At 31.5% G+C, this 14,446-nt stretch overlaps 2 protein-coding genes across 2 annotated transcripts; one reads left to right on the forward strand and one right to left on the reverse strand.

Annotated features, from left to right (window-relative positions):
- Window positions 1-4,360: 4,360 nt before the first annotated feature.
- On the forward strand, window positions 4,361-9,227 carry LOC145318597 (uncharacterized). The gene is made up of 4 exons (XM_080159983.1): window positions 4,361-4,750; window positions 7,279-7,360; window positions 8,114-8,158; window positions 8,819-9,227. Exons 1-4 carry the CDS (start codon window positions 4,662-4,664, stop codon window positions 8,909-8,911), a joined length of 309 nt encoding a protein of 102 aa, XP_080016109.1. The 5' UTR covers window positions 4,361-4,661; the 3' UTR covers window positions 8,912-9,227.
- LOC145319909 (uncharacterized) lies at window positions 9,063-12,953 on the reverse strand. The gene is made up of 4 exons (XM_080162310.1): window positions 12,931-12,953; window positions 11,262-11,865; window positions 10,941-11,066; window positions 9,063-10,590 (listed from the first exon to the last, which is right to left on the reverse strand). The coding sequence occupies exons 1-4, from the start codon at window positions 12,951-12,953 to the stop codon at window positions 10,429-10,431; spliced, it is 915 nt and encodes a 304-aa protein (XP_080018436.1). The 3' UTR covers window positions 9,063-10,428.
- Window positions 12,954-14,446: the final 1,493 nt, after the last annotated feature.

Raw genomic sequence — 14,446 nt, forward strand, 5'->3', positions numbered from 1 at the left:
AACGCGTGGATATTTTGGGGAACGGGTTAAAAACAGCAAAATAAAATGTAGCCAAACGAATTTAATGATACTTAAATCTCTAGAGATGTTTTACTAGAAAACTGTACATATCTATTATAAATAAATTATGCTTATCTAATGGACATACTAATATGATATGACTTTATTGTAGAATTACTTTACATTGTGCCTTATCATTCAAGGAATCAATTTCAAAATTCAAGTGAATTGAACATTAACATCATGTAAAGAAGACTTTTTAAAAAACATTATGTTGAAAAGGGACTTTCTGGTAATGATTATAGAGTTGCTAGTCTTTTTCAAAGCGAAGCTTTTTTATAATTAGGGTCGGTCCGTCCGTCCGTCTGAGACAGACAGCTTTTTTTTGTTAATTTAGGCATTTTGGAATTATCCTTTCGATTTCAAACTTTGCATGGTGATTCCTGTAGTAGTTAAGTAAGATTTAGAAAGCGTAGCAACTCTATAATCATTACCAGAATGTACGTAAGACCATTTTAAACATGTTGATTTTTTACTTATTTTACAACAAAGTTTTATGTGATCTAATTTTCCGATTGTTCTGATTTTTGGTATACTGATTCTTGGGACAACAAAGTACAATATTATAAGCAAAGCAACTCTATAATCAAGTCCTAAAATGTAAGTATGTCCATAAGGTTATTCTGTATCAAGAAGTTTTTCAACAAATTTACTCACAATTTTGCTTTTTCAACCGTTTAAGAGCTTCACTTTTATGGATGTTGTTATCCTTGTTAAATTGTACCTAACTGTTACAGAAATCATCACGCAAAGTTTGGAAATAGTAGGATAATTCGTACAAACTAGAACTAACGATAAGAGAATCAGTTATGGACATACAAACAGACGGACAGAGAGACCCTAAATATATAAAATGTCTTGCTTTTAAGATTAATATCCTAAACAATAGTAGTACATTTTTCAATTAATCAAAACCTCTAGCATAAAACATGGCCCATCCGCTTGTTGACGGGGAGCCGGTGGGTGTAATCTCCGCAAAGACCACGGACATTAACTAAAGACTTTAAAAATGGTTTATTGTAACTATTACATATGTAGGTCATTAATATTTTTAGTAGGAGCAATGCATGACCAACACAGACTCAACTCATAGTCATACAAAATTAGGATTTTTTTAAAAAGGTCGTGCGATCAATTTGTTAATTGTCTACAATAGTTTTGACGAACTATAAATGTTCAGACTATTTGATATCAACCATCCACAAAGATATTTATTGAATAAAGACTTTAGCTTCTATTAAATTGCTAATCTTAACCAACATATATACAATTATTGTGGAGTATAAGAGTGTTGAAATATAGAAATATGTATCATATAAACTAGAATATTATTAATTGATAAATAATTCATATGTTCTTAAATATCAATTTGTACATTCATAACTATTCTTAGTTACATCATGGCTTTCAAGGAATCAATATATCAAGATCTAATCATTATTCAAACAAGGATGACAATATCCATTAAAGTGAAAACTAGGAAAATATATATGTTGCTATCATGATATCATAATAAGCTTCTGCATTCAAGGAGAGAGTGAACAATTGACTAAATTAAACTGACTTTAAAAGTTAAACTTCATCAAAGGACTTTGAATCATATTAACCAGGGAGTAAGGAAGGGGACAATGGATCAAATATTCAATTTTTAGGAGTCTCAGACTTTGGGTACTGGCTTAAAGGGAATGTGCAAGAATTTAGCAGTTTTTGAACCCCCTCCAAACAATTTTGGGGGGGTTCAAATGAATCCTTTTTTCTTGGAACTTTCTTCTTATTTTCTTTATTGTATTAACTCTCCCTTTAAAATTACTTCCATATTTTCTGGATTAATCTGGATTTCAAGGTCTTTCAGCATATACTCTTAAATTGAATTAATTGCCCATTGTCCCCTCCCTTACTCCCTGCAAAATAACACTAAATGATTCATGAACATGTTCTCTTATTCGTGGGCTTTCAAATTTTAATTAAATTTTTATTAGTTGACACAAACTAGCAGTATTTATAGATTTTATAGTATTACAAAAAGGGTAATTTTGTTTATCATCATTGGGGATGAGACATTGTTAGCATAATGACTTTGGGCTAATTCTAGATTTGGTTGTACAAAGTAACAGTTGCAAACCTAATCATGAATAATATTTATCTACATAATGGGGTAAATTTGGTTAATTCTAATTGGTGTTCTATCATTCAGTCACTTAAGATTCTGACAATATCCTTCAAAGTAGCAAATATCGAACCCCCCTCCAAAAAAAAAACAAGAAAACTAGAACTTCTATACATTTTGTTTTGTTACAAAATTAGCAGTTTTAAATCTTATAAATTGGCATGGCGTATATGTTCTATTTATAGATAAGATTCGCTACTTTTTAAAAATCATCATTCAGAAATGAAAACCTAATAAAACTAGACTAGTTAAGTAATCAAATACTGTCTAAATTCCATAATTTTGAGTCTGAATTGATAAAAATATTAAAAAGCACGTGATATGATAATTGATAAGATTTTATAGATCTGTGATAAGTACTTTTCTATCGTATACAAGGACATTTGTTAAAAGAAGAGTACACATCTTTGGGAAGTACTATAGTGTCACAAAATAAATGTTGTTGAGGGTTCAGATAGCAATTCCTAGAAAATAGAATGGTTTACAGTTTTAATAATTTGCTGCGCAATTTGAAGGAATTTTCCTTAGGGGGAGGGAGAGAACAATTGCTCTTAATTTTACATAGCCATTTATTTGGTCCTTATTTATGGTTTATTCATGGATATCAAGGTATAGGACTATGGACAATAAAATGATTATATAATTAGAAACAAACTTATCCCCTATGTAGATTAAAATTATGAAAGTTTAGACACTGTCACTTTAAGCCATCCAATCAAGTTTTATAAAAACTTTTAATAAACGAATGAGTGAACGTGATTATTAAACCATTATAATTTTCGGTCCAATATCCCCTCCTCCCTGAGATTAATCCTTATACTAAAGTAACAGGATGTTTGTCTGTGTGTCTGTGTGTTTGTACCGAAGGATCTCGCTAACCGCTAAACCGATCGGGTTCTCCTTAACAGGGTAGATTCTCATGGTTCTCGGGAAGGTTTATAACTATTTTGGGGGAGGGTACCACCACCCTCCCAAGAGAAATGACAAAAAAAATTGAAAAAAAATTTTAATACGGGAGACTTCAACGTAAAATAAAGAGGTATCGTACTAAAGAATTATCGTAGAGACTTTAACAAACAAAAACATTTAAAGTGCCACTAGAGGCCTCTAGGGGGCGTAGCCGCTAGTAGGTAATAATATAAGTAGGGTCATTTTTAAATAGTTTTTTGCTCAATTTTGTCCATCTCTAGTATATAATAAACTATTACTGGTATAGGGTGGTTTATCATATTTTATGCTCCGAACTATCCATCTAGCCATCCTTTACTATAATAGGAGAAAGAGACCAGTATTCTGATATAAATTTGTAACATTAAAGTGTACTCAAATCAGAGTTGAAAGGTTTAAAATATAAAATAGGCATTTAATGTAAGTCATATCAACAAACACACTTTTACTATGAAGCATATTTAAATACAAAGCAGGCCTAAGTAAGGGTATGTGCAGTTGCTATTTTTGGAAAATATCGGTGGGGCTCCAGAAAGTTAGAAATGCAAGTATGGACAGCGGGAAGCCAGAAAGCTAGTGGCTGCGGCTGCTGTTTAGTTTTTACTTGCATGTCAGATTGTTTATCCCTGTATTTCACGTGGCAACAAGACGTTTCCTTTAACCCGTTTGTTTTTATTTAAATGATACTTTATTCTTTATTTCAACGATAATTAATTTATTATGTTATCCCTTCGCAATTGAGGGTGAGGATATTGAACTAGATAAAACTGACCCCCTAATTATAACTATTAAGAAGACCAATAATGTTTTTTGGTTCTGTATATGTCAAGAAAAATACATTAATTAAAATAGACTAATTTGATTTTCAAAAATTATCTAAAAGTTTTTTAGACACGGTATTCTTTAATTAATTATTATAATTATATTTATTAAAAAATTTAAGTAAGGCTCTACAGTTGTAGCTGTAGCCGAGCCAAAACATTTCTTCTCTGACCTCCATATTTATATTCAAGATGCAAATAAATGCGTGACTTTCATATTTATATAGGGGATTGGGTTTTAAAACAATAGGACTAGGAATAAAATATCTAAAATTGGTTACTCTATCCCAACTCTAATTGTTATCGCTCTGTGTTATCAGGATATTTCACCTGTTATAAATAAGGACGCAATAACATGAATTCCACAGTCTTCATTCAACCTTCCGGGCAATAACATCAAATAATAATTAAAATATTAATTGTGATATTTCAAATTTCAGAATAATATGTTCTGGTTTGAACCGGCTACAAAAAGTTAGATATAATCTACTATAGCAATACATAAAGTGAACTAAAAAAATCCACAATATAAAAAGTGTTATAGATCACTAAACAAGTATATAAAGTGAGAAAGTTTATATCATAGAAGAAGTAAACAAAGAGTGAGATCTAAGTCTCTTAGATCATAGACAAAGTATATAAAGAGTGAGATAAATTTACCAGGAATGGGCCAAGGAACAAGTGCAATCATTTATGGCAGGCCTAGATCAAAGTCCCGAGTAGAATTGGCCGATTTTGATTTCAGAGTTTTTAGGTAAGGATCTTTTTATGAACAGCGCAGCTATTCTACATTAACTAACACTCATTGTCTAGTCTATATTATATTAGTGCTATAAAATATCATTAATACAGTGCAGTGTCGGATTTTTTTCTATCCATACAAACATAAATTATTGGAGGTTTTAGAAATGGATGAATGTACATTTAAATCTTGTTATAATGATCATTCTGGCGGCCACACATTTTCATACAATTTTATTTAAATATGATTTTAAGGAGCACACCTACTTTATAACTAGGATATGTCTGTCCAACCATGAACCCCTGTTGAAAATTAATATAACTTACTTTTTGTCAGTTAAATCAGTAATTTATTTACAAAGTATTCTTAAATCAACAAATGTATTAGTTCCATCATAACTCTAGTATTCGGATATATACTATATCAATTGAATTGGTGAAAAATCATTGTTAAAAATATTTTTACTGACAGGTATGATCCTGTGAGTCCTGTTGCATCCCCGGCTGTTGTCCAGCTGTCCAGGCACAGACGGCCATCCAGTCCTTCAAAAAAATTCCAGCCGTTTTTCCATAATAACTGTATTAATTGTTCCTGTAAAGCCGCCAGCCTAAAATTAGCCGCTACCAATTCAATAATTGCCATTAACCAAAGACAAAAATTTATTAACAAAGCTAATGCCACGGCTGTTCAGCTTTTTAAGCTTTTGAATTAAAAAGAAAAAATGTAAATATTTTCATTGTTTTTTCTCTAAATTTTTTAAAATATGTAATATATTATAATTCATTTAGGTTGTAAACCTAAAAAATAACTTGTAAATAGTACAACTTAAAACTGTTATTTTTGTCATTTTACTGTTCAATTTTATTTTGAATAAATTTTTTATTAGTTTTTGATGTTTTTTTCGAGTATAAAGGTATTAAAATAATTTCTTTATAAACAAAGACAAAAACGTCCAATTATAGCGAAGCCATATATGGCAATTTCTCTGCTTCCGCTTAAATTGTTAAATTGAAATCGTTTCACGCGCTGCTAAAAATAACTTGGTTGAAAATTTACTGTAGTATAAAAATGTGGCCGCCGAAGGAAAATTCCATTGTTTATAAAAATCTCAAGAAACATTTGTTGCCTACAAATAATAAATAATACACATGTAAAATTAATAAGGAAAATTAACAGCAATTTAAAAATGAATTAATTTAGAAACATCTAAAGGAAGCATGTTTGGTAAGATATATAAGTTTTCCGGAATTTTAAAGTTAGGGGGAGATTTGAAATCTGCATCAAATTTTGAGGATTTTTTATAAAAATTCGTTTTTTCTATAATTCTTTATCTAAAAGCGGAAATGCAATTTAAGTTAATTAATTTTGGCATCTGTGATTGGTGGATTTAAAAAATCTGCGCTCTGATTGGATGGCGTACATCATTCAACCAATTAGAGCGCAGGTAGTTTAAAATCCACCTGTCCTATTGGTCAAAATTAATTAACTTAAAATGCATTTCCGCTTTTAGATAAAGAATTATACAAATAACGAATTTTAAAAAAATCCTTAAAATTTGATGCAGATTTCAAATCTCCCCCTAACATTAAAATTCCGGAAAACTTATATATCTTAATGTTTGGGTATATTTAATATTTTTTTTCTTGATTAAATATCAAAATATTTTATCTAACAAAGAGTGACCGCTATTTATGATACTGCACTGTGTTATCGTTTCATCAAGGGCTTTATAGACAGCTGCACTTATGCGAGTAGAAAGTTGTAGGGAAGTGAAGAATTTGTATCTTAAAATATCAGATGGATAACACGGATAATACCTGCATCTAACATGGCAATCTTGTACACGGCTGCCGATACCTGGTTTATCCCAAAGAAAATATGAAATTTCTATAAGCAATCACCACTGGACAATTGAAAGTACTTTGCCTGAAAGTTTTACCTAGCGATGATATGGCTGTTTTTGTGTCAAAGTATGTCCCTTCTCTTACAAATAGTCACGCGTTGTACATAGCCGCAGTGGGTGCAATTTATCATCTTATTGTAGAAAGCATTTTGACTTGTAGAAATGATGTTGGCAAAAGAGTTATTCTTGATCTATCATTTAAAATTTTCTTATTAGGAGCGAAGCTACTAAACAACTAAGCCATGACCATATGTCACTGCACCCTAGTTTTCTAATTTTTAAATATAACTTCTTAGTATGTCAATTTTAAGTGAGATATTTCTTCCAACTTCTTTTTTTCTCTTAACACCCACTTCCCTTTGGTTACATTTCAAAATCATTTTACTCCGAGTTTACCCTAACAAATTATTCAATTTTATTTAAGGAATAGCCATTATTCGGTCATATATATTTAGTGCCATAATAAATTACTTTTGTGTTAACATTTTAAAAATACATAGACCATATAAACCTTCTAATCTTTCCTTATTGCTATTCTACCTGGTATTTCAGCGTATGTAAGCTAATTACTGATTCGATACTCACGGACATAATTAGCCTAGTTTTTAAGCTTTGTATAATTTTGTTCTTGTTTCAGGGCCAAATATGAGGTGGAGGAGGGGGAAGAGATCACAATTGACACAGAAGTATTAATGGCCACTGCATCATTTAAAGACCAGGTTGGACCCTTTACAATTTTTATTTTCACGAGATTCTATAGAGTGTCCGAAAAAATGAGCCGTGTGACGTCATAAAAGGGAGAGATGAGAGGAGAAGTGGGAAATCAAACCTTTTAAAAAGAGATGGACCTATTCACATGGCTCGTTTTTTCGGACACTTTATAGAGTCTCTATTTTCACCCTTTTAAATTTACTGCCTGCCTAAGACTGAGTTTACTCGTAGACTTTTTGGTGAAGATTAATTTGCAACCTATTGTTCTATCTCTGAAATATCGGTAACCACCTCATAAAAAGATAATTAGCAGTGAAAGGACAATAGATGATAAATTAAACTTTTCTTTTATGTGTGCAATTACGCCGTTTGTGGCTGGAATATGTTAAGGGAACAAAATGGGTATAGAAAAAAAAATATTCCACCCCCCATTCCACCCTCCCTACATAAAATTTTCAAATGGCACTGTTTTAAGAGAGGGTGGAATAAACCCTGAAAATGTACTCAACTCTCTTTACCTTCGGTTTTAAAGGGGGGGGGGGGGGGGGCTGGACGGAGCGGGTGGGTTGGTTCATTGGTTCATGAGGCCTTAGGCAGGCATCCCCCGAACGGACAGCCAGACAGACAAGACATCATTGATAGCTTTCTTGAAAATCACAATGGCAACAAAAAAAAATTTGTCAAATTTAATCACACTTTGAATATAGTTTGAACCAAATGTCGTCTGATTCTGACAGAGTATTAAAAAATAATTTTTTTAGGAAAATGGAGAGAAATTTTTGAATGAATTATTAAAACTATTACAGGTAAATCAGTTAATTACAATGCAAGACAATAATGTCCATAATAAACTGAGCAATAAAAAGTTACAGATTGATTAAAAATGGTTAAATTTTACATTATCCAGCAATAATATAGAAAATCCTACTTTATAGGGAATTAAGATTTTTTGTTTGGTTGGCAAGATTTTGCTAACCGCCGAACCGATTGAGTTTTTCAATTCGAGGAAGGTTCTTATATGTCCTAGCTTGGTTTTAGGTTGTTTTATTATTAAATTTTAAACTTGGGAGGGTTTTTAGGATGTTTTAAAGCCCTTTCACCCTTTTGGTCTCCCCTTTATGCTAGGAGCATAGCCGCTAGTTAAAATAATTTTATATGAACGAACGTGTAATTGATCCTCTTGGACAAGTTAATTAAGTTCAGGGAGGGAGAGGTCATTGGACTGTTAATTACACAATAACCCAAAGTTTTATAACTAAGTTAACTTTTTTCGTTGGCTCAAAAACCTTTATTGAATCTTAGTTGGTTCAAATTTGCAGTGGCAAACCTTTTTAACCAATAATTTTGATTTACAGAAAAGGAATAATTTTGTCCATCACCAATGAGAATGTACATAATTTATCGTACATTGTCTTATCCCTTAAGATCCCTGATGATTCCCTTTAAAATGTTGTAATATTTGTCAGGAAGAAGGGGACAAGGTGGACCAAGATGAAGATCTCAGCATAATCATTTCAATGCCCTTCATTGTAACATTGTTTGTTCTGGTTATATTATAGTATTCAGCCATCAGGGGTTCAAGTCCCAGCCCTCTAAAATAATCCAATGATGCCAAAAATGACCGTAAAACTACCTTGAGCAATGCCAAACATTTAAAAGCGAAAAAAGATGAAATATCCACAAACGAAAATTATTGCAGAAAAAAAATCAAACGCAATTACACTTTTGATGGTACAATAATATTATGTTAATGAAAATTGTTTAATGAATTGTTATTTTTTTTAATGAAAAATGTAAATATGTACAAATTTAATAATCATTAGAATATGTTTTAATGTTGTAAGATTATGTGAAATAAAAACTAATTATGTCGAAGTTTTTTTTTTTTTCTAGTAGCGAAGCTATTCTATAATTCGAAAAGTCCGTCCGTCTGTTAGAGAAAGAAAGGGAGAAACGTGATTTTCAGGGATTAAATATGTTAATATTACTCAAATTTTCACTAAGTTTCACTAAGATTCGTCAATTAATTGGGGTGCTAGATCAATTCCTACATTTTTAGGTTTTCATTTTTTTCTTAACTGCTATTCAAGATAGATGGTTGAAATTTTCAGGGATTGAAAACTCTAATATTCTGCATACTTTTATTAGATTTGCCTATTGGTTGGGGTGCTAGTTCGTTTTTTTAAAGTTTTACTTTACTCCTTTTCAAGATAGACAGCTGATATTTTTGGGGATTAATTAAGTTTACAATTTACATATCCCCACAAAGTTTCATTAATATTTGCTTATTAGCTCGATCGATTCCTAGATTTTCACGTTATAAATCTTACAAGGTTTAGTAATTTTAAAAAGTTTATAAAACTGCTCTATAGTTTATTTTTCCGGAGATTTATCCATAATTTTTGAGATTCGCTACTTATGGATGTTGTCATCCTTGTTCTCTCTATTATTTATTTTTTATAATCTATTGGGAAGGGGATGTTAGAACTTCATCCCCATCTTTAGAAAGGTCCCGTAAAAAATGTACCACCACTAAATTTTATCTTTTGATTTTGTAACAAAATAGTAATTTTAGGGAAGTACCTCCATTTCCCTATAGGCAAAAAATATACTCTCCGCCTCCCTTATTTTTGTAATAAATTGAAAATAAGGGGGGATAATTATTTGTTTGCTTGTTTATTACTTTAGATTAGGTTAGGTTATATTGAGTGCTGGGTAGCACAGCATGTAAAGCATTTAAAGGCCCTGTTTTGTATACTTAGGGCCCCCTGAAGGGGTTAGGCATAGGAATATCACAATCTATCCCCATCCTGTTTTCAATTTATTTCTTAAAAGGCTTAACAGGTTCTTTGTGTGAAAGCACCAGATATTTCACTCGCAATTTTAAATCATGATATATGAATCATGTTTGAAAAAAAATGACGAAGGTAGCAAAAAGAAAGAATATATTTGAATTGTGTTAAATTATTTAAAATTTTCATATAATCATACATATAAATAGTTATAAATAGATTGAAATAAGAGAGTAGTGCATAGAATGATATTGGCCAAGCCCCTTCTCTCCAAACCAGTGTTATTAATCCCTTTGATTTTTTATACAAAACTGGTACACCTTAGATCCTGTACTGAACAGTATATCTGTGAGTCCCATAGCAGAATATCCAATCCAAAGTCCTAGAGCACTTCCAACTTCCACAAGTAGATTGAACACCGTGTAAGAGTATTGCTGAGACATCACCTACAAAAATATTAAAAATACAATCTCCTTTATTCATAAACTAGCGGTTTCACCCCTAGGGGCACTTGAGTTAAGGGGGTTGGAAATTAACATATCCCATTTTTATTTTAGTTTAAAGTAAAACTAAAAAATAATCAAAAAATATTTTTTTGATGAGAGGGATAATTTTTTATACGAGCAATTATGGTAGGGTTGTGGTAGCCTCCCCCAAATTAGTTATAAACCTTTTTGTTAGCATGGGCCTTCTGCTCCTCAGGGGTAACAAAACTGTTTTAATCTTATGATTTTTCATTTTAATATGCTGTCTTTAATACGATAAATAACTATTTCAAGGTCTTATTGAACATTACCTGTACTTCTTCATCAAACAAGAAGTCAACACGAACAGTGTTTTTATTTTCCTTGACAATTTGTTGAGTTTGTATGACATTCAGATTCATTTTCTGGCACATTTCATCACAATCTTTTGTATACAGCTTAAAATAATAATATTTATTTACTGTTAACAGTGGGGAAATGTCACATTATGTTTTGGAAAGTAAGTATTATATATTATGAAATTTATCTAAATATGAATTTTATCAAATATATTACACAGGATTCAAGTTGTATTTTTGTTGCTATCGATAATTTAGTAGATTACAATTAATTGATGTAAACCATATTGATACCTGTATCCCTATAACTGCATTGTAAACATCATTTTCTATAAAACTCTCACTCATGAACTGATATACATTTGAAGAATTAAGGACAGGATTACAATCAGTATCATCTTTCAGCCAAGGGGGGAGAAAATTACCAAGATATGCATCAAGCTTCTCATTTGCCTCAGAATCCAAACAATTTAACCTTGAAGACTTGTCTTTGAAACATTTTGCCATCTGCTCACTTGCTTTCATTGAGATTAGGTAGGCGTAAAAGAAACCAAGAGAATTTTTATTGATCTTGATCTTGTCCCCAGTAGTGTAAACTTCACCAATGTTGTACTTGGTTTCTGCTTGTGGATCAGTAATGTATATTTCATATTCCTCATCATTGTCAAAATCATCAGCAAAAAATTTTACCCGCACAAAAGGAAATGTATATCCATCATACACAAAACATTTGCCTTTATTAGCAACAAATATCTCTCTTTTTCTTAAATTTTCACCATCATCATCAATCACATCAGCAGCATCAATTGCCTCTCCATAGACATGATCCAGTACTTCTTGAAATGTTTTGTTCACATGTTTACCTGCTTCACTACCCGGTTCCCGGAACAGTCGCGTCCTTCAGTCACACTACTATGGCCAAGGCGCAGCGCTCTCACCTCCTCTCCCGGTCCAAGCTCGATTCAGTGAAACACTAATATCTGTCTGATTAGAAATACCATCCAATGAAATGACTATTTATACTCAAAAACCAAATCACTAGATAATAGATTACTAAGCAGTAGATATATAATTTGCCTAAAAACCCTATTCCGAAAATAGCGTGTTATCAACGGTTTCAGGAATGTATATCAACGATCATACGTCTATTGGAAATCAAACTTTTAAGTTATTGATGCCCTATAAAATTTTAATTAAATATTTTAGGCCAAGATCTATAGATTAAGATCTCACCGACTTACACGATATTGTAGCGGATTCACTAACCAACCTGCGACCACGATTAGGTAGCCGGCTTATGGTGTTATCTTAAAGTCTTGGCGTCAAATATACAAAATTCCCTAATATTGTATACTAAGGTTCGTCGAATAAGCCAGATCTGAGCGAACAGACCGGCTAACCAACCGTGAAACAACGTTAGGTCGTCTCTGGTGTTATGTCAGAAACTTAGTACAAAATTATTGAGAAATAAAATTCCGTCCAACCTCAGAGTAAGATCCCCTTGTAGGTTCACTAACCAGCCTTTAGACAACTTTTATGTCGTCTTTGGTGTTATCTTATGGTATAGGAATTATACTGCTAAAGAAATAAAACCTGTCAGAGCCTCAGATCCATCAGGCGATTCCGGAATATGGAATCTATTGTGATATCTTAAGGTCCGAACAAATATTACTCTTTGTACTTAATCTTAATAACTACCTATTAATATTAGCCCATAGGGGCTTAAACCCTATTATTTCCCCCCTATACCTAAAATATAAACAAAGTTTTTTAAATATCTCAGATCTTTATTTTTAAGGAAATCGAATAATTTTATTTAACAAAATCTATTTTATTTTAGGTATGTTATGGCCAAAAATCTCAGAGAGAAGTTTTACTCAAGCTAAGTTCTAGTCAAAGATTTAACCCGACTTATCCCTTAAGAAATTCGACTGGTGATTTGACGTGCTATATCACAACTGACTGTATAGCCCGAATGGGCCGCATTTTATAGGCCTGACTTCCCAGCTAACTGGGCAGAGCCTACTATCCAAGCAGAGTATCACCAAATGCTTCTCTTTTAACTTCTCTTTGAGACATTTGAAAAATCATTGAGTGTTTATACAAAGTGACAAGATAACAAATTAAAAATTGTAAAGTGATCACATTGTATTTCTGCACATGATAAAAATGAAGATATGGAATCAGTGATTTCAACGAGTCCTGTGCTTGAGAGATTTAAGCCAATAACTGTTCTCGTAATCTTAAAGAATTATTAAACTTATATGAGATCACAAGCGGAAACTCTCTGAAACCAGAAAATCCACACCATTGTTATTGTAATACTAGAAAATATTTGACTATTGATTTAACTATTTTCGTGGTTTTGTAGGAATTACCATAAAAAGGATTAAGTTTTGATTCAACGACTAAATGCATAAAGGAGAGATCTTTAAAGGGAAGTATTAATTTGCACATATGTGGGTAAAATTATGACATGGGGGAAGGCTTATTTTTTCATGTGTCAACTCGTGGAAAACTCTTATGGTGCCTTTCAGCTTATTGAATTCAAACTTAACCAGATGTTTTTATAAATCTTTATTTTTAAAAAGAATTATATAATTTCATCATAAATAAGAAGGCAAAATAATAAGCATATTCTATTGGTGGAAAAGTTATAGGCACATAATTATTAATCATTTTAAACATAACTAGATTTATCTGGATTATCTATTTATTTGATGTTTCTTTGAAAAATAATATAGAAGTTAAATTAGGATCTACTTTTCTCCCTTGCAAGGCTACTCTACAATTTTCTGTATGTTGTAAAATGACTAAGAGGGTGAAATGTTGATCCATGCTCCCCCCCCAAAAAGAGAAGTCCTGCTTTGCCATTTTCATGAGGTTAAGATGAAAGATGGTCGCATTCGACTTAATTTTTTGAGGGTATATAATTTGAGATATTTTTTATATATGATTTTTAAAATTTTTTTGTTATTTTTTCACAGACGAACGTAATATTCTTTTACGATAAATATATATATTGGTTTTTCTTATAGTTTACTTTATTTTCTTATAGAATACATTATTTTAACGAGGGCCCATAGAACTTATACCAAAAATACGTAAAGTCGTATTTGTAAGAGAAAGCGACGAATGCCGCGTTACAATTTTGACTACGCCATTTTTGGTGATTTTATATTTTAGTCTTAATATGGTGGCTACAAGCTGAAAATTTGTAATTTTAAAATTGGAGAAATAGTGCTAAATAATGCTTTTTAGAGCTTAAAAATTAGTGATAAATGAAAGAAAAAATATCTTTTTATGTAGGCTTTTAATTCTTGAGTGAAAAAATTCAATTTCTCCTTAAAGTTTTAGTTATTTAAGTTCTATTTTAGCCTTCGTGAAATATATTATCACATATTTAAGTTACCTTACTTTATTTTTAGATTTATTATTGTTTTTTACTGTCCGACCTGATGTTAAACGAAGCTGCTATG

Source organism: Acartia tonsa, chromosome 5 (genome assembly GCF_053477335.1).
Source record: "Acartia tonsa isolate MP-2025a chromosome 5, ASM5347733v1, whole genome shotgun sequence".
Lineage (NCBI taxonomy): Eukaryota > Metazoa > Arthropoda > Copepoda > Calanoida > Acartiidae > Acartia > Acartia tonsa.